A 21,300-nucleotide genomic window follows, 5' to 3' on the forward strand; every position below is an offset into this window, starting at 1 on the left:
GTACATTAATAAGGATCAACGATCTTTAGGACAAGTTCGGCATCACAGTATGTCATTGCCTACTACACAGACAAATATAGCAGTGTAGTTACTATATAACCACAGGGATACTCCTGAAGTTGCCACAAGCCCACGTCTAGTCCAGCTCCAGCTAGTTTGGATGCCATTCACTTCATGAAAAAGTTTAGATACTAGTCACTAAGAGCTTGAACCAGACATCAGAAAATCAAACCAAGCTTTTACTTTTGTGATTGCAAAAAGCGTTCACAAAGATTGTGCGCTTGAAAATTCTTTTAACACAACACTTTCTGATTATTCTATACAGCAATACTCACCATGACATATCTCCTGAACTTGTGACTATTTGGTTATCGTCGAGAAACCGACAGCAGGACAAATAACCTGTGTGACCGGGAAGTTCCCGACTAACTCGCACATTACCTTCTCTCGTTTTCAAACTGAAACAAAAAAGTCAAATTCAGAAACAGTGCTCAAGTGAGTAGTCTAACAATTAGTTTTTCTCATTCCTATTTGATAGGGGTGCTTCGTTAGTTACAATCTACCGGTATACTTAACACCATAAAGGAGGTTTTCTCTGTACAATTCACCTGTCCTACTCAACTGATTTTTTCGACTGATGTATCATAAACACAAAGCTTATGATGAGCTTATAGTCTGGGCGTCGACCCATTGTAATTAACGATGACCTGGAAATTTGGGTGGACAAAGGTTTTTTGACTGATTCTGACTCAGTTTTTTGCGCTGATTACGAATATGCCGGGTGCCACCTTGGCACCCTTGGGCAAACGCCGCCATATTGGAAAAATGGCGGCCAAAACTGGTTTTTCGATAAATACTCGAAAACGGTTAGTTGTAGAGATATTTATGTAGAGACATAAAATGTAGAGCGTAAAAAACTACACAGAAATGATTTCAACACTTTTTTTGATAAACCTCACGGTTTTAGCACAATTTTGTGAAATTGAAGTTATTATTAACATAAAGTTGTAATTTAGTGCCAATACCTATGACATATTACATTCATTCTTCAAAAAACAGAATTATATTATGCATTACACATTTGTACAAGTAACCTTTGATTAAAATAATTGTTAGTTCCATCTAACATCCCTCAGTTACCCACCCCGTAGCTATTGAGCTATTTCTGTATGCGAGTCTTTGGCGGGCTCGGTGGCGCGCTCAGCCTTCAATAAAGTTTCATATACAGTTGTGATAGTTGCTTGTAAGTGGTGTACAAGTGATATGTAGTTTGATACTTTGGTTAGAAATTACTAAGGTAAATTATCTTAAAATTAGATTTTTATGTTATTGCATTATGTCATTGATTTAACCTGCTTATAAATACCTGCCAACTGCATAGACTATTCTAGCTGTAGGACTAGATAAATACGATGATACTATTAATAATTTTTACTCTGTTGGGCATTTAATTGACAAGCTGTAATACTAGTTAGTACAAGGTTCTATTACAATCTATATATATAAAAGGCAAAGCCCTCACTGACTGACTGACTCACTCACTCACTCATCACTAATTCTCCCACTTCCCATTTACCTAGGAGGCTGAAATTTTGTAAACTGATTCTTTAGGCATTAAATAGGAAAACTAAGTGGTTTTTATTCTGATCGGACTCTCGGGCTCCGCCCCAGTGGCTCTGGAGTGTCCCATGTTAACCTAATGGGTACTCATATTTAAATGGAATTAATGAATCATAACAGCTGTTTCAATTAAACAAGTTGGTTCTGTTCTGTGATGTTCAATAGCATTAAAGTTACAAGAATTACCAACAGAGTGCAGCACTATTATATTTTTTAATTTATGACAACAGCTAATTTGCAACCAAAAGGTGAGTGAGCGTAGCGAACGAACTTCAAATCGGAGGCGAGTTAGCGTAGCGAACGAGCTAACCTGAAGGCAAGTGAGCGCAGCGAACGAGCTCCAACCGTAAAGGTGAGTGAGCGTAGCGAACGAACTTCAACCAGGGCGTGTGAGCGCAGCGAACGAGCTCCAATCTAAAGGTGAGTGAGCGTAGCTAACGAACTTCAACCAGGACGTGATTGAGCCATGCGAACGAGCTCACATATGAAGTTAAACGGGGCAAAGCCCGCGGGTACAGCTAGTATATTATATATCAATATAGGCCTATACATTAAATTGGCAAATAATAATGTATTGAATATTAGAACAAATGGTTTTCTATTTAAAAGTTTACATTAAAAAATATATATACATGGTGTGGCGAAACTTCACCTTGCTCTTCCCCTCAAATACCACCACCCCGACGAAAATAACCCAGATCCGGCACAGTATATGTTTGTGGAACGTCTTTATAAAGTTAATGAAGATTCCAATCTATGTGTTTTGTTCTAGATTGGAACAATGAATTGAATACGATAATGACGGAAAATAAAAGTGTATTAGAGGATGAAAGCTTACCTCAAAGGGAAGGGAACATTCTTGCTTTTTAACTGCGGAAAAAATGGACAGTTAATAAGTGGAGGCCCTGTAAGAGTCTGATCAATTAAATCAGCAAGTATTGAACTACAAGAAGAGTTGTTCATATACCTGGATAAAATTTACTCGATTATTTTCATAAATCTTGTGTGTCCTCTTCCTCATAGATATCAAAGACCCACATTCAGCGTGCATTTAAAACATTAGCCCGTCCGTAGTTCCTCCACCACCTAAGCGTTTGAAAAGATCAGATATAGAGAGCTTTGATTTTAGACTAAATTGCCTGTACTGTGGTGAAAAATGTTTGAAAATTGATCTAAAACATCCCGACCGATGGGGCAACCATATTCCCAAATCCGAACTGTTGATAGACCGAACAAGCCCACTCTAAAACAATTAATGTTAGAAAAATGTGAGTTAAGGCAAGATGAGTTTTCTAATAAATTAAAGTTAGAATCAATGGCGTAATTGGAGATCTACATGCAGCCGATGCACGTTTTCATAGGGATAGTCATAATGCTTTTTTGCACCAAAAACAAAGACCTATAAATTACACAAACACAAATCTTGGTAGTGAAGATACTATTTTAAAATCAATTATTGATATAATGAAAGAAGACCCATCACGCGTTTGGAACTCAATAGAGCTGTTTGAGTTTTATAAATCCCAGGGTGGGTCAAACATAATACGTAAAACTCTGGTAAAAAAAAAAAAAAACAGACATGTAGGACCTAGCTTGATTGTGTTAATTTCTCCTGGAAATACTAACATAGTTGCGTTTAAAAATCAAATGCCATTTGCGATAAAACTGGCATTATCTGATTAAGATAAAGGATGTAGTTTTGGAAAAGTAAAAAAGAAAATTGAATCAGAAACTACATCACGCACAGATAACAGAGACAGCTATGAAACCAAATTGAATCATGAAAGCCTTGAATCTAATATCAGCAAGATATTGTTGCCATTTTTAAAAGAGCTTGTACTGGTCTACCTTCCTTGATGATAGGTAACATTGTTACTTCGATAATGACTAAACAAAACACCACAATTAAAGCATTATCATTACTGCTAAATAAGAAGAAACCGATCAATGAACTACCTACACAAATTTGGTGTAACCTGTATATACAGTGATGCTCGGCGGTTTAAAGCATCAGCGGGTGTTGCAGCTACTAAAAATCTAATGTTAACGGGTATAAGAGACTGCAAAGATGGATTTATACAAGCTGTAAGTGACAATTTCGATAAATTCTTATCTACATAGAATTGCTTACGTCAAACCCACAGCATGCCTTTACTTATGGCTCAAGCTAAAACCTCAAGCGACTTCTCAGTTATATGCAATAACTCCATTATTTATATTACCGTACTTAAATATAAATCTGTAACTTTACCAGTATTTATATTTTTTCATCACACCAATAAGTGCTATTGTTGCTTAAAATAAACCGGGAGATTCTCACTGTCCCTACAGATTGGGGGAATACGAGAATGTTCAGTGTAAAGGGGCGAGTGTGATGTGTGGGGAGGGGGGGGGGTTTGAAGGCACTAATAACAATTATTTTTTACAAAGGTTACTTGTACAAATGTGTAATGCATAATATAATTCTGTTTTTTGAAGAATGAATGTAATATGTCATAGGTATTGGCACTAAATTACAACTTTATGTTAATAATAACTTAAATTTCACAAAATTGTGCTAAAACCGTGAGGTTTATCAAAAAAGGTGTTGATATCATTTCTGTGTAGTTTTTTACGCTCTACATTTTATGTCTCTACATAAATATCTCTAAAACTAACCGTTTTCGAGTATTTATCGAAAAACCAGTTTTAGCCGCCATTTTTCCAATATGGCGGCGTTTGCCCAAGGGTGCCAAGGTGGCACCCGGCATATTCGTAATCAGCGCAAAAAACTGAGTCAGAATCAGTCAAAAAACCTTTGTCCACCCAAATTTCCAGGTCCCCCTAGCTGACGCCCAGACTATTAGCTCTAAAGCTTATGATCTAGCAGATGGACGAATAACTAAAAGATCATTTCCTTTTGGGCTTCACCCCTGGCATTCAATTTATTTCTAGAGTTGCTTTTCAAGATTTAGTAAAGCTGAACGACTTTCTTCGTAACCGTTTACATGTTAATGGTAATTTAACAGCTGATTCTTCAGTAGAATGTTTACCAGTCTGATTGTAAAAAAGATAAAAAATGGTTTATAAAATTGATAGGCTAAGGCCACTTGAATAGATAATTGTAACGTATGGATGTAGCTAAATCATACTTTATGGAATTTGTATAGACCTAGATCTACAATGGCACAAAGTTTTGAACCTTCCTGATGGCGCATAAGCACAGGTCGTCACCCAACTTGAACATAACACCTTACCACTAGTCCAGTTAACTCACCTGTATATGGAGCAGATGTTGTCGAGTCCACCACAAGCTACGTAGCTTCCTGATGGCGCATAGGCACAGGTCATCACCCAACTTGAACATAACACCTTACCACTAGTCCAGTTTACTCACCTGTATATGGAGCAGATGTTGTCGAGTCCACCACAAGCTACGTAGCTTCCTGATGTCACATTGGTACAGGTCATCACCCAGCTTGAACATAACACCTTACCACTAGTCCAGTTTACTCACCTGTATATGGAGCAGATGTTGTCGAGTCCACCACAAGCTACGTAGCTTCCTGATGTCACATTGGTACAGGTCATCACCCAGCTTGAACATAACACCTTACCACTAGTCCAGTTTACTCACCTGTATATGGAGCAGATGTTGTCGAGTCCACCACAAGCTACGTAGCTTCCTGATGGCGCATAGGCACAGGTCATCACCCAACTTGAACATAACACCTTACCACTAGTCCAGTTTACTCACCTGTATATGGAGCAGATGTTGTCGAGTCCACCACAAGCTACGTAGCTTCCTGATGGCGCATAGGCACAGGTCATCACCCAACTTGAACATAACACCTTACCACTAGTCCAGTTTACTCACCTGTATATGGAGCAGATGTTGTCGAGTCCACCACAAGCTACGTAGCTTCCTGATGTCACATTGGTACAGGTCATCACCCAGCTTGAACATAACACCTTACCACTAGTCCAGTTTACTCACCTGTATATGGAGCAGATGTTGTCGAGTCCACCACAAGCTACGTAGCTTCCTGATGTCACATTGGTACAGGTCGTCACCCAACTTGAACATAACACCTTACCACTAGTCCAGTTAACTCACCTGTATATGGAGCAGATGTTGTCGAGTCCACCACAAGCTACGTAGCTTCCTGATGGCGCATAGGCACAGGTCATCACCCAACTTGAACATAACACCTTACCACTAGTCCAGTTTACTCACCTGTATATGGAGCAGATGTTGTCGAGTCCACCACAAGCTACGTAGCTTCCTGATGTCACATTGGTACAGGTCATCACCCAGCTTGAACATAACACCTTACCACTAGTCCAGTTTACTCACCTGTATATGGAGCAGATGTTGTCGAGTCCACCACAAGCTACGTAGCTTCCTGATGTCACATTGGTACAGGTCATCACCCAGCTTGAACATAACACCTTACCACTAGTCCAGTTTACTCACCTGTATATGGAGCAGATGTTGTCGAGTCCACCACAAGCTACGTAGCTTCCTGATGGCGCATAGGCACAGGTCATCACCCAACTTGAACATAACACCTTACCACTAGTCCAGTTTACTCACCTGTATATGGAGCAGATGTTGTCGAGTCCACCACAAGCTACGTAGCTTCCTGATGGCGCATAGGCACAGGTCATCACCCAACTTGAACATAACACCTTACCACTAGTCCAGTTTACTCACCTGTATATGGAGCAGATGTTGTCGAGTCCACCACAAGCTACGTAGCTTCCTGATGTCACATTGGTACAGGTCATCACCCAGCTTGAACATAACACCTTACCACTAGTCCAGTTTACTCACCTGTATATGGAGCAGATGTTGTCGAGTCCACCACAAGCTACGTAGCTTCCTGATGTCACATTGGTACAGGTCGTCACCCAACTTGAACATAACACCTTACCACTAGTCCAGTTAACTCACCTGTATATGGAGCAGATGTTGTCGAGTCCACCACAAGTTACGTAGCTTCCTGATGTCACATTGGTACAGGTCGTCACCCAACTTGAACATAACACCTTACCACTAGTCCAGTTAACTCACCTGTATATGGAGCAGATGTTGTCGAGTCCACCACAAGCTACGTAGCTTCCTGATGGCGCATAGGCACAGGTCATCACCCAACTTGAACATAACACCTTACCACTAGTCCAGTTAACTCACCTGTATATGGAGCAGATGTTGTCGAGTCCACCACAAGCTACGTAGCTTCCTGATGTCACATTGGTACAGGTCATCACCCAGCTTGAACATAACACCTTACCACTAGTCCAGTTAACTCACCTGTATATGGAGCAGATGTTGTCGAGTCCACCACAAGCTACGTAGCTTCCTGATGGCGCATAGGCACAGGTCATCACCCAACTTGAACATAACACCTTACCACTAGTCCAGTTAACTCACCTGTATATGGAGCAGATGTTGTCGAGTCCACCACAAGCTACGTAGCTTCCTGATGGCGCATAGGCACAGGTCATCACCCAACTTGAACGTAAAGGAATTGCGTGAACTTTGTTAGTCGTGTAACTATCCCAAACTATGAGTTTACCGTCTTGTGAAGCGGACACTAGATTCCTGAAACAATAACATTAAAGATTAATATAATTATAATATGAAGTTGTCAATAATTAGTCATTACTCTCCTGAAACCATGCATGTTTAAACCCAATTATTATAACTTATCATTAGGCTACTAAAAGCCAGCAGTGCACACAAAGACGAATATGAATGCAATGAGACTAAATGTGAGTGTGGAAAGGAGCGAGATAATCTGTGTAGCTCTGTTACTGACTAAACTTAGCTGTTTCTTAGCAAGGATCGTTTATTTAAAGCCAAGGACTAAGGTTGAGCCCAGTTTCAAGCCATCAAAAAGCTACAGATTTTTCTTTTAATAAAAATGATTGGGTTATTGAGAGAAATGATTGTGGGATGGGAAAGACGTCCTCGGTAGCTTTCTTACTGAATAAGACCAACAGTTTTCTATAAAGCCCAACAATCTTAAAGGGAAGCTGGGTCAAGTTTTAAATCTTTAAAAGCTTCAATCAAGACCAAATCTTATTTTCTTTATTTGAAGAATATTTAGAGGGATGCTGGAATTAGGTATGAATGAACCTACCCACTCCACTAACTCAAACTTTGGAGGATTTATATTCCTGGTAGGTTTAGTTGTTTTCACGTTAAAACAGTTGTATTTTAGTTTTAAGTCTTAAATAAATAAAAAAAATCCTTGACAATCAGTTCTGTCACATATAAGGTCACCCAAAAAGCTATTAACACAGTGATAAATAAAGTCAAACATTGTACAACAACACTGTTTAGCAGCGGCTCTTTATTCAACTTCGGAAGAGAGCAACTGTGGAATTTAACAGGTTGATGAGCTTTTGGTCAGACTTTATTATTAAATTCAGAATGGAAGCCTGCAATTGACCATCTTGAATCTCCAAGTTGATATTGGAAATGGACTGAAAAAATCAATTTTGGAGCTGACTCATCCATAATTAGATTATTAATACGGTGCTAAAACTGTGTTAAAAGCTGACTCAACAGAGTTTGTAGCTCTAATCTTGAGAGAGATTTTCACACCTACTGCCTGTTGGGTAACATAGTCTGAACTGTTTGAAGCAATGTAAACTATTCTGCTAATCACATCTTCCTATAACAATAAGCAATACGAAATAATAGTGTCATGGTAATAGATTATTGAGAATACCCCTAATTGGTAATTTGCATATAGGGTCTGATGATGATTGAGGTGTACAGTTTAAATCTTTTCACCTTCTTTATAGGTTTATAATCTTGTTAAAACAGTATAAGTTTAAACATGTTTCAAGTGTTATCCTACTAAAATTATTATTGAGAAAGTTTGGATGGGTGGATGGATGTATGGATGGATGGATGGATGGATGGATGGATGTATTGATGTTTGTGACAAGTTAACGTGAAAAATAGTAAACGGGTTGGAATTTGGTATGATAATAGCTCACATTCCCGATTAACATATACATATTCTTATCTCAAAAATCCTTTCGGGCTCCGTCCCAGTGGCTTAGTTTCCCATGTTAACCTTATCAGTATTCACATTTAAAAGGAATTGTGTCAGTTGTTTTAACTGCACACGTTGGTTCTATGATATTAAATAGCATTAAAAAGTTACAAGGTTTACCAATTATTAGTAGCACTATTATTTTTTGCATTTATGACGACATTGACAACAGATGATTTAAACGAACTAGCAAGAAAAAGCTGTGGTACACAATGAGAACTTTACTTTATTCTATAGTTTAGGTACAGTGGTAGAACATTATGGCTATGGTGTATGTGCTGTAGCATACTGTATAAGAACCAAACTTTCTTAAACCGTGTCCTCTCCCATAACTGCAATAAGAATTACTTATATGCCAACCCGGGTGCTCTGCTAGTTAGACATATTTTATGTACGTATTTATATTTACTTTCTGTATTATTTTTGTAACATAGTCTGAAATTTGTTAGAGAGAGTAAAATAACTAATCTGCTGATTGTGTCTTCCTATTAACAGCAAGCGATACAAAATAATAGAATCTTCGTAACAGATTACAGAGGATACTACATTACTTCTGTAACATAGTCTGAACCATTGACTATATAACACTATAGATTGAAGACTATGCGGGCGGACACTTGAACAGTGTTATAGTCAATGTCTGAACTGTTAGAGCATGAAAGTGAAACAACGCTGATCGCGTCTTCCTATCAACACCAACTAGCTGAAACGTACTGGACGAGGAAATATAAGGTGGAAAAAATAATTGTGTTACTTCAACTGTTACCAAAAAGCTAAGGAACGGTCCTAGCAAAGTAACGGTATTTGCCATCTCTAGTGCTTACCTGGAGTCAGAGCCCCAGTGCATGGCGTATATCTTGGCGAGGTGTCCACGGAGAGTTCTCCGTGTTCGCATCTGTATCCTGCCGATGGGCTCCATGTTGCTGGTGGCCTGCACCAGACTTGTGTCACAAGCTGCTTTTCTGGCATCCTGCAACATAACATAGCATTGGTCACTGAGGTAAAATAGTAAGACTTTTCCTGTCGCTAGTATTTTTAAATACACTATGATTCGGGAGGTAAAGAATCTCCTGGGCGACACAACTGTACGGTTACATTTGCTCCCACAGAAATGATTGCTATACATCTTATCACTCATTTGATTTTATTTGCATGTTCATCCTCAAAAGCAAAATACAAACTAATTCTTTTTCCTTTTTGATTCAACGTCCGTTTAAATATCCAAGTCATTAAAAGACTATAGCAACCCAGCAGATGCACAGGCAGTGTTTGTCTATACAAATTATAACTATGGTAGCTACAAAATTATAAAGTTTATTAGGTCTATATTCAGTTTTATTAGTTTTATCATTCTCAAAATTTAAGTTCACAATTTTATTAATTTTTCTCTGTATTCTTGATTACTTTATGCTTGTAAAACTTCATTGAGCGGAGCGAAGCGAAGCTCTTTGGGATCAACATTAATGCAATCTTTATAACACTTAATCTCAATAACAGCTGAACATATTTTAGCCAAACTTACCAAGGTTGTTTTGTCAAATGTTTGGATGGTTTGACGTAACCAATTTCAATTTTTTATAATGCCTATATTATTTTAAAGTAACTCAAAGTTTTTAATTTTAACATTGGTCTTATGGGTTGCCATGATGGTTACAAAATAACGACGTAAATGTAAACAAAACAAACAATCATGGCATATGTTGAAAATCAAGCCACAACCTGAAAAAAAGTACGAAGAAAAAAAATTTGGATGATGACAACTGATCAAATGCCACAGAGAAAGTCTTAAGTTTACATTTAAGTTCCAGTTTGGAAACGACCACTGATCGAATGGGTACACGTACAGTCATAGATAAAACATTCTTCATTTATTGCTTTATTAATAACCATGAAACATGATTGCTCCGCTCAACTGGCTTTCATTGCTATGAAAACAATCCTGGTATATATTGTTAAAATTGTAATTATTTGTACATGTAGCGATTTAAGCAGAAGGAATAGATAATTCATTCCTCCCATTTTCAAATGACCCTATATCCTAACTGTACATTTAGATACCTAATTACCTATCTAACCTAACTAAGGTATTTAAATGCAGGGTAACGATATGGGGTCACTTAAAAACTGGAAGAAGTTCCAACTACTTACCCTTAAAAATAAAATTAGTTTGTATTCTTTTAATAATGAACTTTAAAAAGACACTAGAAATATGACAAAAGCTCAAGAGACCCTCTTTATAAGTGCATTACTATAATCTCTCAGATTTTCCGCTTAACTAGAATTTTGCCCTTTCAATTTGTAAAACAAAAAGCCGATAAAACCTACACTTTCATCCCAAATGGTGGAGTCCGCTGTAAATGTATGTCATGCTTATAATTACCTATAAAATGTCCTTACAAATTACCAATTACATAATTCTGCATATATGAATTATTTGTAAATATTGGTTAGGGTATATCTGGTCTACTAGTTAAAAAATGCTTTCCTGGATGAATTGACTAGCAATCCTGTCAATCACTTACAACTACTTTATGGTACTAAAGTTATTGTCAAGGACAATTGCATTTACATACCACATAATATCTGAGTTTACTTAGTTAGTTTTAGCGAATTTCCCAAATCGGGAATAAACTATTACCATAGATTTCATAGTAAGACCTGGACCCGGGACCGATTTACTTTTTTGTTTTTATGTCTCCAGAGGCCAAAAACACCATCCGTTCAAATTCATATATGTATATCTATACTAAAGGTCTCTACCCCGCGGGAAAAAAAGTGGAATTCCCAAAATTGTAACAACAATTTAGATATAACGTAAAATGTTCTCCATAACAATAGCATTGGAAGCCATACACAGCTGATTTTTGTTTACTTGAATATAGTTGATCGCGCTATATTTCCAAGCCAGTATTCAATACACACCGTTGGTTTACTTCTTATCCAATTAACTTTGCAATGCACTGTATCCTATATTATAACCAGGGTTAGACAACGTGATCTATAATTGAGACTTTTTGAAAACCAAACCAAAGATTTTTGTGTCAACTGTGAATGCTAATAAAACTGTTTATTTTGTATAGTACTTATTTACTTCCCTAAAGTTTCATCGGTATCTAACATTTAAAGGACAAACATTGGATTTCATATATATAGATAACAACAACCAGAGAAACTTTTTTAGACAAAGATATGGTGTACAGGCATATCCATCTTGACAAATAAATAGTTTGATTCTTAGTTTGTTTAAATATTAAATAAGTTGTTTTACATTTTGAGCTTTTTAGGGACTTATGTCCCTAAGTGCCTCTGGTGTATTATGTACGTCTTGGTTTTATGTAGATGAGTACCGTGGGTACGGGGTTAATCCCCTTTCTTACAATATATATACACGAGGGGTTTTCAATAAAGACTGACAGTAGCATTTATGCAAGCAAACGAAGTAGCCTACAATAATTCGTTTTTTTCAATTTGGTATGAAACATTTAAATATTGGCAACAACCAAATCAGCTGTTAATATTATAGCATACTTGTTGTTGTCATTGCAACAGATTAATAAACAGTTGCAAATTTTTTGTCTCTTAATTTTACCATGGGTGATTTTTGTGAGCAAAGATATGCAATACAGTTTTGTGGAAAACTGAGGAAAAGTGCTACGGATACTTACAGGGTAGTGATACAATGAGTGAAAGAACTTGTTTTAGGTGACACAAGACTGATATAATGGATGGGAATCGTGTGAGCTGGAAGGTGGACCGACGCCAAAAAACAATGGTGATTACGGTCTTATTTAATTATCATGGTATGGTGTATACCCATCCTGTACCACCGGGTCAGACAATTAACGGGGAGTACTACATTTTATTGTTGAAATCCAAGACCACTCCCCAAAAAAGCGGCCCGACCTCGTCAGACGCTGGAAACTGCATCACAACAATGCTCGCCCCCATGTTGCAAATACCGTGCTTCAGTTTCTTGCCAAAAAAAGGAATCGAAACTGTGCTACACACCCTTAAGCCCTGATCTGGCTCCAAATGACTTTTTTCTGTACCCTCAGCTCAAAAAGGAGCTCAAAGGCTGGTGTCTCCCAAATGCTACTGCAGTTGTTAAGACTTTAGAGGCGATTTTGAATGTTCTGTCTAAGGAGGGCTTTGAACACGTCTTCAAGGAGTGGCAGAGGCGCTGGAACAAGTATGTAGCTTTTTATGGTGACTATACTTAGAAGAAGAAGATGTTACAAATGTTCAAGTCTAAACTTTTATATTAAAGTTGTTGAAAGAGTACTGTCAGTCTTTATTGAACAAACCTCGTATATAAAATGTGTCCATTAGCACGACAACTCAAGCAAACATGATCCAATTTTTCTTGAATTTGGTACGAACGTGTAAGCCTACGTTTATTCGAACGAGTTCGCGAACCAGCGTGATCGGACCATCGAAACGGGGTTTATGGGGAGATTTATGGAGTAACAATTGGGTTTTCTCATTTTTGATTCTAAAAACATAAAATTTAGCAACTTCTCTAAATCATTTTGAAGAGCTTAAAAAACAAATAATTTAGTAGGACTATATTGAAGTGTATTTGTACGGTTATTGGTTATGGAGAAGATAATAGAATTGTTAATTTTAAATTCCCATGTTATTCTTGTGGAGAATAAGTAAACTGTTGTAACTTGCTTGTTTATGGATATATTTTGATCACACTTGGCAAATGTATTTATTTTATACTAAGCTATCAATAAAAAAAATCAATATAAAAAAAACAAACACACACTTTTTTACCCTCCCTGTAGTAGCAAACCTAGGTAGCTTACTCGTTAAACCTAATGTTATTGAATTAGATTTAATTGAAAATAAAATCAGGCAAATGGAAATTCGCTTTGTCTGCAGGTTTGCTTTGGTGGGAGTATTTGAAAATTAGGCTGAAACAATAATTATCAGTAGCCTATAAAAAACCTAAACTCCTGCTATTTTAAACAAATCTAATGCAATAGTCTGATTTACAAATACAATATGACGGTTTCAGAGGGGATTTATTAATAATAATACATAATAGTGCAATTTATTAGATAGTTTGCAGTATTTAGTGATTGCAGACCGCAGTGCTACCCACTGGACTACAGTACAGTACTTAACAAATTAGTACAGATAATAGGCTCTCTAGTGAATACCAGAATAGCATTGCAGACTTGAGAATGATTGACATATATTGAGCTGGGTAGATGAAACTATAAAATAACCAAATTTCCACTTGTTTACCCTTATAACACAAAAATTCCCAGTTGTTATTGCAGTCATTGTGTAGAGTTAAACAAATAATTTTGTGCCATTGATTCAATTACAGGTAACAAAAAATTTCCATAAAACACATTTAATTATTTTGTACAAAGCTAGTATTATTTTAATGAAACACAATTTTCCCTGTAGGGGCAAACCTAAATTAGTTAAATCGTGTTCAATCTTAATATAAAATAAAACTTACTATAAAGGAACTATTTAAGTATAATTCAAAATCAGGCTAAAATTTGCTTTATACTGCGCTGGCAGGGGTATTCATGTTCACAATGTTCAAAATCCTAAATGATCAAAGAAATTGGGGCATTCAATCATTTAAGGAGTCCATCGGGTATTAGCTTTTAATTTTTTTTTTGCCTGAAAATATTTTTTACATTAGCTCTTGTTTTCTATAGTTAGCTCAGTCCGTTTCAACTGCGTTTTCATAGGGAAGCGGGTCTTGTCGACCTGCGTTGCACTGATAAGGTTCCATTTGAAGTCTACAGGTCCGCGGTCCAGATAACTAGAGAGCACGGTACATACTACTACAGTCACAGTGACGTGTACGGTGACGGTGTTATCAGCAATTAGGCCTACATAATGGATGGATTGACGGATTGCTGGCGGTGTGTAGTGGTGGGGGGTAAAGCAACATGGCGGACAGTTATTGATCGTCGCCGCAGCCCAGCCATCGCCGCCCTGACCCTACACGCTACACGAAACCGAAAGTGAACCTCTAGACCGAGTATCTACGTAAAGCCGAGTTGGAGTTGGGCGAAAAGTTGAATAACCCCCACCACAGCAAGCCTGCAGACTGAGTGAAATATCTGATTGGATTAACATTAAAATTAAAATAGTTCCCCATGTCAAAACTACCATAATCCTTACTTATAGAGTATAACATTAAGTTTAACGTGTACTTAGGTCCGATGCCACAGTGAAGGAAACCGCGGTTTTTTTATTAAGTAAAAATTAAATATCCGCCGCAGCAAACCTGCAGACTGAGCAAGTTTACACAAAAAGTGTCCTTAGGTTGGATTTATTCCCTAGGTTTGACAAGTACTTCGGTTGTCTGCTAAAAGGATTATAAATACCACAGCAAACTTGCAGATACTGTAATCAGAATTTCCTTTTGCCATATTTCTATCTATACTAAAACATTTCCTTGAATCCCTTTTTAAATACAGTAGTAAGCTTTTTAAACGAGTCGGCCTACTTGGGTTTGCTACTGGGAAGGGAAAGTAATAGTGTTTTTAGTAAAAATCTATTTGCTTAGTATGAAGAAAATTTGTCAAATTGTATTTCTTACGAATGCATCTTCTTATGAATCTTCTTGTAAATCAGAATGTCTATAAAATATTCCAAAGCAAATAAACAACTACGTATTGCATGCCTTATCAACCGACCCAAGACTCAAGGCCACTACTTGAATGTACTGCAAACAGCGAGTCGGTGTTCTTGTTCTTGCAAGCCATTATAAACAACGTTCCCTCCAATATCAAACAGTGCCTATTCATCCGCGGTGGATCCTACGGTGTATGATTTTGCGATTAGGCCTAAATAAATATAAACCAAACGTGATACCATTAGCTTTGATGTCAATCAAGCCAGTAAAACGTTAAATAGTGTGACACATATTTTTTCTTTTTTTTTTTAGTAGACCTGTTACATTGTTTCCCTTCCAAAAGCATTAACTGAACATAAGCACTGATCAAGAAAGATGTTTATTTAGGAATAAATAAGTCCAGTTAATTGCTTTTGTACCCAAACATATAATGGCATTGGGAATTGCCCATAGTCTTATCAAGGTTATTAAAATTGTGACAGAAAACTTTTTAGATAAATAAAACCCATACTGATTTTAGGGTACAACACTCATTCGAACGAACTTTTTGGTTTCTGGTGCCCGTAAAGCGAACAAGTGTTGGGGTTGTTTACCGTTGGTTGTCCACACCATTGAATATATACCCTACATTCAATGAATATAGGGTATATATTCAATGTCCACACGGTTAATAGGGACTACGGCAAGAACCACTTTCCAACACGAGAATAGTATGGAATTAACTCTGGGAAATCATACGCATTTATATTGCTACATACCTACGACTTATATTTCTTAAAGGCAAACTCTATATTTATAGTATTGTTAATTGCTGCATGTCACTTCATATAGTTTTATTGCGATGCGTGTGTTTGTAGGCGCCAGTCAGTCGTCGGTCGTGGTCGTTACACGCTGCAATGCTACAGGTCACACTCTGCTTTGATAACAAAATACCCCTCCAATCGATCGTTTTAAAATATACAAATAAAGAGTACAGCGCACAAACCGGAATAGACGACGACTATTTTATTTCAGAACAGTAAACGTTCAAACGTTTTACAAAAAAAGAGCACTAGCCGTCACAAAAATGTAAAAACACAAACATCTCTCACTACAGAGAATGTATTTAATACGGTAATACGGTAATTCTTCTTATAACACCGCTAATGGGTTGTACCATTGACTATGGTTGTACTGTACCTATTAAAATATGAGGTATTTTATCGTCAGATTAAAGCTGTATACTGTCGTGTGTGTGTAAAAGCGAATGCAGTTCATAAACATTCTATATTCTGAATATCATTTATAACTTTAAAATAACTTTAAACTTTAAAATCAAAACACTCGAATGGGGTTTTTTTTAAATATCATCCATTATATTTGAAATCGTGCCTATATTGTGTACATATTAAAATGCCCTAAAGGAACAAAATGGTTGTGATTTGGCAACGTGTTAAGATTAATTAAACATACAAGCATAGATTAAAAGAAGTAGACATACTCCTGTCATTACAGACATATACATTCTGTCTATACTCTTTTTATCAATGATACAAGTAAAAGTAGGAGTTTGACTTACTCGGATGGCATTTTTTAATGTTTCTGCTTCCTGTCGTAGACTATCCAACTCATTCATACTTGCTCAGACGCTCTGCTAACCGACAGGAGCTGCAACACAACAGAACAACAAATAAATACAGGGTAAACAATAAATACCAACAACATCAATCAGATACGGAGAATAGGGCGGCTTCTTTAGCCATTAAAAGTCAAACAAAGCAATATAATCACCCGCAACTGTATTTTTCCAATGAGACTAACTAAAAATTATAAAGTTGTACAGCTATATTATACGGTATACATAAATTGTATGACTTGTCAGCGTAAACATTTTGCAGGTGATATAACCTTGGTCATAGTTTGTTACGATGTAGTATATTTTATCGGTGGCCCTTTTTCAAGTTTTACGATTGAGGCGAAGCCGAGGTCGGGAAATGAGCGAGCAACCCTAAGCTAAAACCTAACCTAATAAATAAATCGATAAATAATTTCAATACATGCTATTGCTGCAATCGAAATTTAAAATGGTTTACGACATTGGACTAAAAGGGTGTTTTACTCCTTTTCTTTTTAAATGGTACTCTAGACCCGAAATGCGAGTATACAAAACGACTGTTTTCACTGCAGTATTACGAGAAAAAGCGTAAACGCACCGCTTTTGTCAGTAAGTAAACAGAATATAATAGAAATAAAAACAAGAGTTTATTAAATTGAAAATAATTTTTGCTACTTGAGGCTACATCTATCATATACCAGGGTTCTAACTCCGACTTTTAAGTCCTTTAACGGCTTCCATGCATTGTTTCGCATTCATATTAGATTATGACAGACAAATTTACATCAGACAAATTTATTTAGCATTCGTGCTTGCTAAAGCTAAATCAAATCACCATAACCAATCACTCCTTCACCTACTGTGTACGCCGAATTTGTGAGCTACGGTTAAATAAATCAAATCTCAACATAATAAAGATTTGTCATTTAGTCAATCTGCTCAACAAGTTCAACAAATGTTCGTGTTCAAAATTTTCTTTGGTAAAAATACGCACACGAAAATAAAGAAACTATTTAGTGGGTTCTAGAGTTCAGAGGCTGGAACTAATAAGAGGAAATTCAAACTCAATCGCCTGCACGTCAGTTAGCGCAGGTATTGTACATTACTGCATGATCACGTTCTATGGTCAAACGCTTGACAACGCTCGCACTCATCTCCACTATCCAGTAAAGGCCAACACGTCCGCATAACAATACTCACTGTTCACTACATGTGTTTGCTGGACTCGCACCTACGCCTGGCCTACACAAGTGTTTGCCGTCATTCACCTCAGTTCCCAGTTCGCTGATCGCTGCATTCTACTTTCTGCATTCCACATTCCACGACCGGTCTCGGCGAGGGCCGCATTCCACGGTAGCCGTCACGTCACTCACTTGTCCAACCTCCCCGCGGACTATCCTAATCACTTATTTAGAGCGGTAGTAGCTATAAGCGGATCAGACGATTCTACGTTTGGTTTTTAGAGGGTAATAATGGATAGAGAATCTACGTTTCATAACTCTTTAGGGGAATTTTACGTTATACGATGTACTACTTTTCATAAACTTCAATTGTCTATCGTTAAATACAAACGAGTTAAATAGAAGTAGTCGACGAGGAAACAACCACCAGTGTTTTCATTTACAACAGGGAGGTCATTTTGGAAGAAATTCTGTACTAGAGAAATATAAATATTTATTTCCCCTTTCGACTGACTTAGGACAAAAATATTGAGATGAAGTAGGAGGCATGCACAAAACCACAGACAAGGATAGGATATATTTTTTCTATGACTAAACCCACATTCGTGAGAAACTCGTAGACGTAATGTATGCAGAACAATTAAACTGTAACAGTTTATGAACAAATTACTAAGCATTGTCTACCCAAATACATGTGGCAAGACGGTTAAAATTGGAGATTATCACCGTATTCATCTAATACTTTTACTTTTCATTGAAATGACGATACAAAGTAGGTATTTTAAGCCAAGTATGAATGGAGTTGAGTGTAGGATGAGTGGCACGATCTTGCAGTCCTTGTTAGTGACTAAGGTCGACATATTCCTTAGACACAGTTGTTAATTAATAGCCTATACAGCTAATGGCAACTAAGGCACCTACAGTTTATAGTGAAATCCTAACCAAATTTTTGCCTTGGTATTACATAGCTTTAATTATTTTAAAGTAGTGGTGACCGCTTTAAAGGTCCCTGAATACAGACCCGCCTCCTCTTTCAGAACTGAAACGTGACAGAAGATAAGTCAAAAGGAGAACATGTTACATGTTACTCCTAGACTAATAAACTTAAATGCACAAACATTAATCTTACACGCCTAGTCAGACTCTTCACACGCATACATTGTAATCACTGTACCGGTACTGCCTGAGTTCAAATTCAAAAGGTTCAATTTTACCATGGCATCTTTAGAAATGTCCAAAATGACTAGGATAAATCAAAGATGTTCTACAAACAGATCCTTTGGTATCGGCAGAGGTTCGAAATAGCTACTGGTAGTGGTGTTGCTATCGACAGAAGCAATTAGTAGCCATTTAGCCTCAAATATCCCAGATACTCAGTACATTGACCTCACGAGGTTATTACAGGGAGCTTGTGTATTCCAAACAATGAGCTCATTACAACTCAACTTTTAAACGATCAAAAACATTTAATTCCTAAAATTGTAACATAACAAGTATTTCATTTATTATCGGACCAGGTGTAAAATTGGTCTTGCTTCGTGTACTAGTGATGATTTTTTTTCATTTTCTTCATGACCCACTTTCACATCCAGAACGAAGGCTCTAGCCCTGGAGCCAATACACATTACTTCATGTTAGGCCTAGAGGGTTGAGGCATTATCATCACTGAGATAAAATCCATTAGTGATTAGCGGGATTTGAACCCGGGACTTTGAAGGCTGAAGCCCCACATTCTACCACTAGACCAGGTCGATCTGAGGCTGGATTATAATATTAGCATACAAAATAATTAGGAATGTTGAAAAAGTTGCAAACTGACAAATGAATTACAGTATCGCTACTAATCCATGCACACACACACACAATTGATTTTTATGGAATGGGATTTGTTTTAATTTGCATTTAAGCATGTAGTAGAAGATATGTTTAAGAAAAATAATGCTTACGTTGAGTTAATACTTCTGACATTTTGGGACCTGCGAGTTAAATATAACGTCACTTTGACAACTCATTTCACCAAGGATCCACGACGAGAGGAACAAAGTACACTATATTGTTTATTTTATGAATAGATATTTTGATCAGCTACCTGTCTGAAGAAAATTTAGCATTTCTGTATGTATTCAATAATCTATATATAAATCCCAAAGTATCCATGAACTTTTCAGAAAACTACAAGTCACACCCCCATAAACAATATACCTGCATGTCATGTTCCTCATAACGAGAAACCTTGCGCAAAACTATTCATTATATATATAAATCCCAAAGTATCCATGAACTTTTCAGAAAACTACAAGTCACACCCCCATAAACAATATACCTGCATGTCATGTTCCTCATAACGAGAAACCTTGCGCAAAACTATTCATTATTTCATAAATTGCCCTTTAAGGTCGTAATTCCTTTCTAAAGGGAACTTTTCATATAACTAATTTTAAAAATATCTCAGCTGTACTTATTTGTATGTTATTTTTTCGATTTATTTCCTTATTAAAATCAGGTGTGATTATTTGTTTTTATTAGCTAGGTACTAATATTCTGTTTTGTATATTTCAGCCGTAAACAATCAATTGATCAACTGTTGGTTTTAGAGTATGTTTTATCTATGTTAATACTAATGAAGTCAAGCGGGGTGAAACCCGTGGGTAACAGCTAGTTTATATCTAAGGCCCATTTTCATTCTCCACTTCTTTTAAGTGTACTTTACGTCAACTATCCTTAATAGAATTGCTTAATAATATGATAAGCCAGGGGCTAAAACGTTAAATGTGTATTGTAGGCCTATTGTATGTGTTTAAATCGCTCTTTTACTTTCACTACATTTGTGAAATGAAAAACGTAATACGCTATAGGAAAATGGATAGGCTAAATAGTAAAACGTATGTCAAACAAAACAGTTTTTTTTATAATTTATGCTTGTGTTGGAACGAGTAAAACATTTGCGACCTTCATTAATCCTACTTGACAAATATTTTCTCATCATTGATATCTTGGGCTTGAGGCTGGTCACGCCCCTAAATCCATTTTGTTTAGCCTTGACAGTAAAAAAAACAGATAACTAGTCTCAATTGTAGTTTTGCATCTCCTGGCTCACATGAGCTGGGTCACGCAAACCTGGTGCACTTCAGTTTATCTGTTAGTTATTACTTAATTAACTACTTGGTAACGATATAGGAATAACTTTGCCCCCATTAACAATCAAAGCGTGAAAAATTAATGATAAAATACAAG

The 21,300-nt window shown here is 36.8% G+C and overlaps 1 protein-coding gene across 1 annotated transcript in view; it reads right to left on the minus strand.

The window, feature by feature from the left end:
• The window catches only part of LOC129005936 (guanine nucleotide-binding protein G(I)/G(S)/G(T) subunit beta-1), a 56,444-nt gene that overhangs the window by 10,523 nt on the left and 24,621 nt on the right, over positions 1-21,300 (minus strand). The window contains exons 2-5 of the mRNA XM_054434973.1: positions 16,850-16,938; positions 9,500-9,645; positions 7,037-7,207; positions 336-458 (exon numbers count right to left, since the gene is read on the minus strand). Of these exons, the coding sequence (XP_054290948.1) occupies positions 336-458; positions 7,037-7,207; positions 9,500-9,645; positions 16,850-16,906 (497 nt within the window). The 5' untranslated portion in view covers positions 16,907-16,938. The remainder of the gene's footprint in view (positions 1-335; positions 459-7,036; positions 7,208-9,499; positions 9,646-16,849; positions 16,939-21,300) is intronic.

This window comes from Macrosteles quadrilineatus, unplaced genomic scaffold (assembly GCF_028750875.1).
Source record: "Macrosteles quadrilineatus isolate MER2022 unplaced genomic scaffold, UCM_ALF_1.0 Scaffold_46__1_contigs__length_943047, whole genome shotgun sequence".
Taxonomy (NCBI): domain Eukaryota; kingdom Metazoa; phylum Arthropoda; class Insecta; order Hemiptera; family Cicadellidae; genus Macrosteles; species Macrosteles quadrilineatus.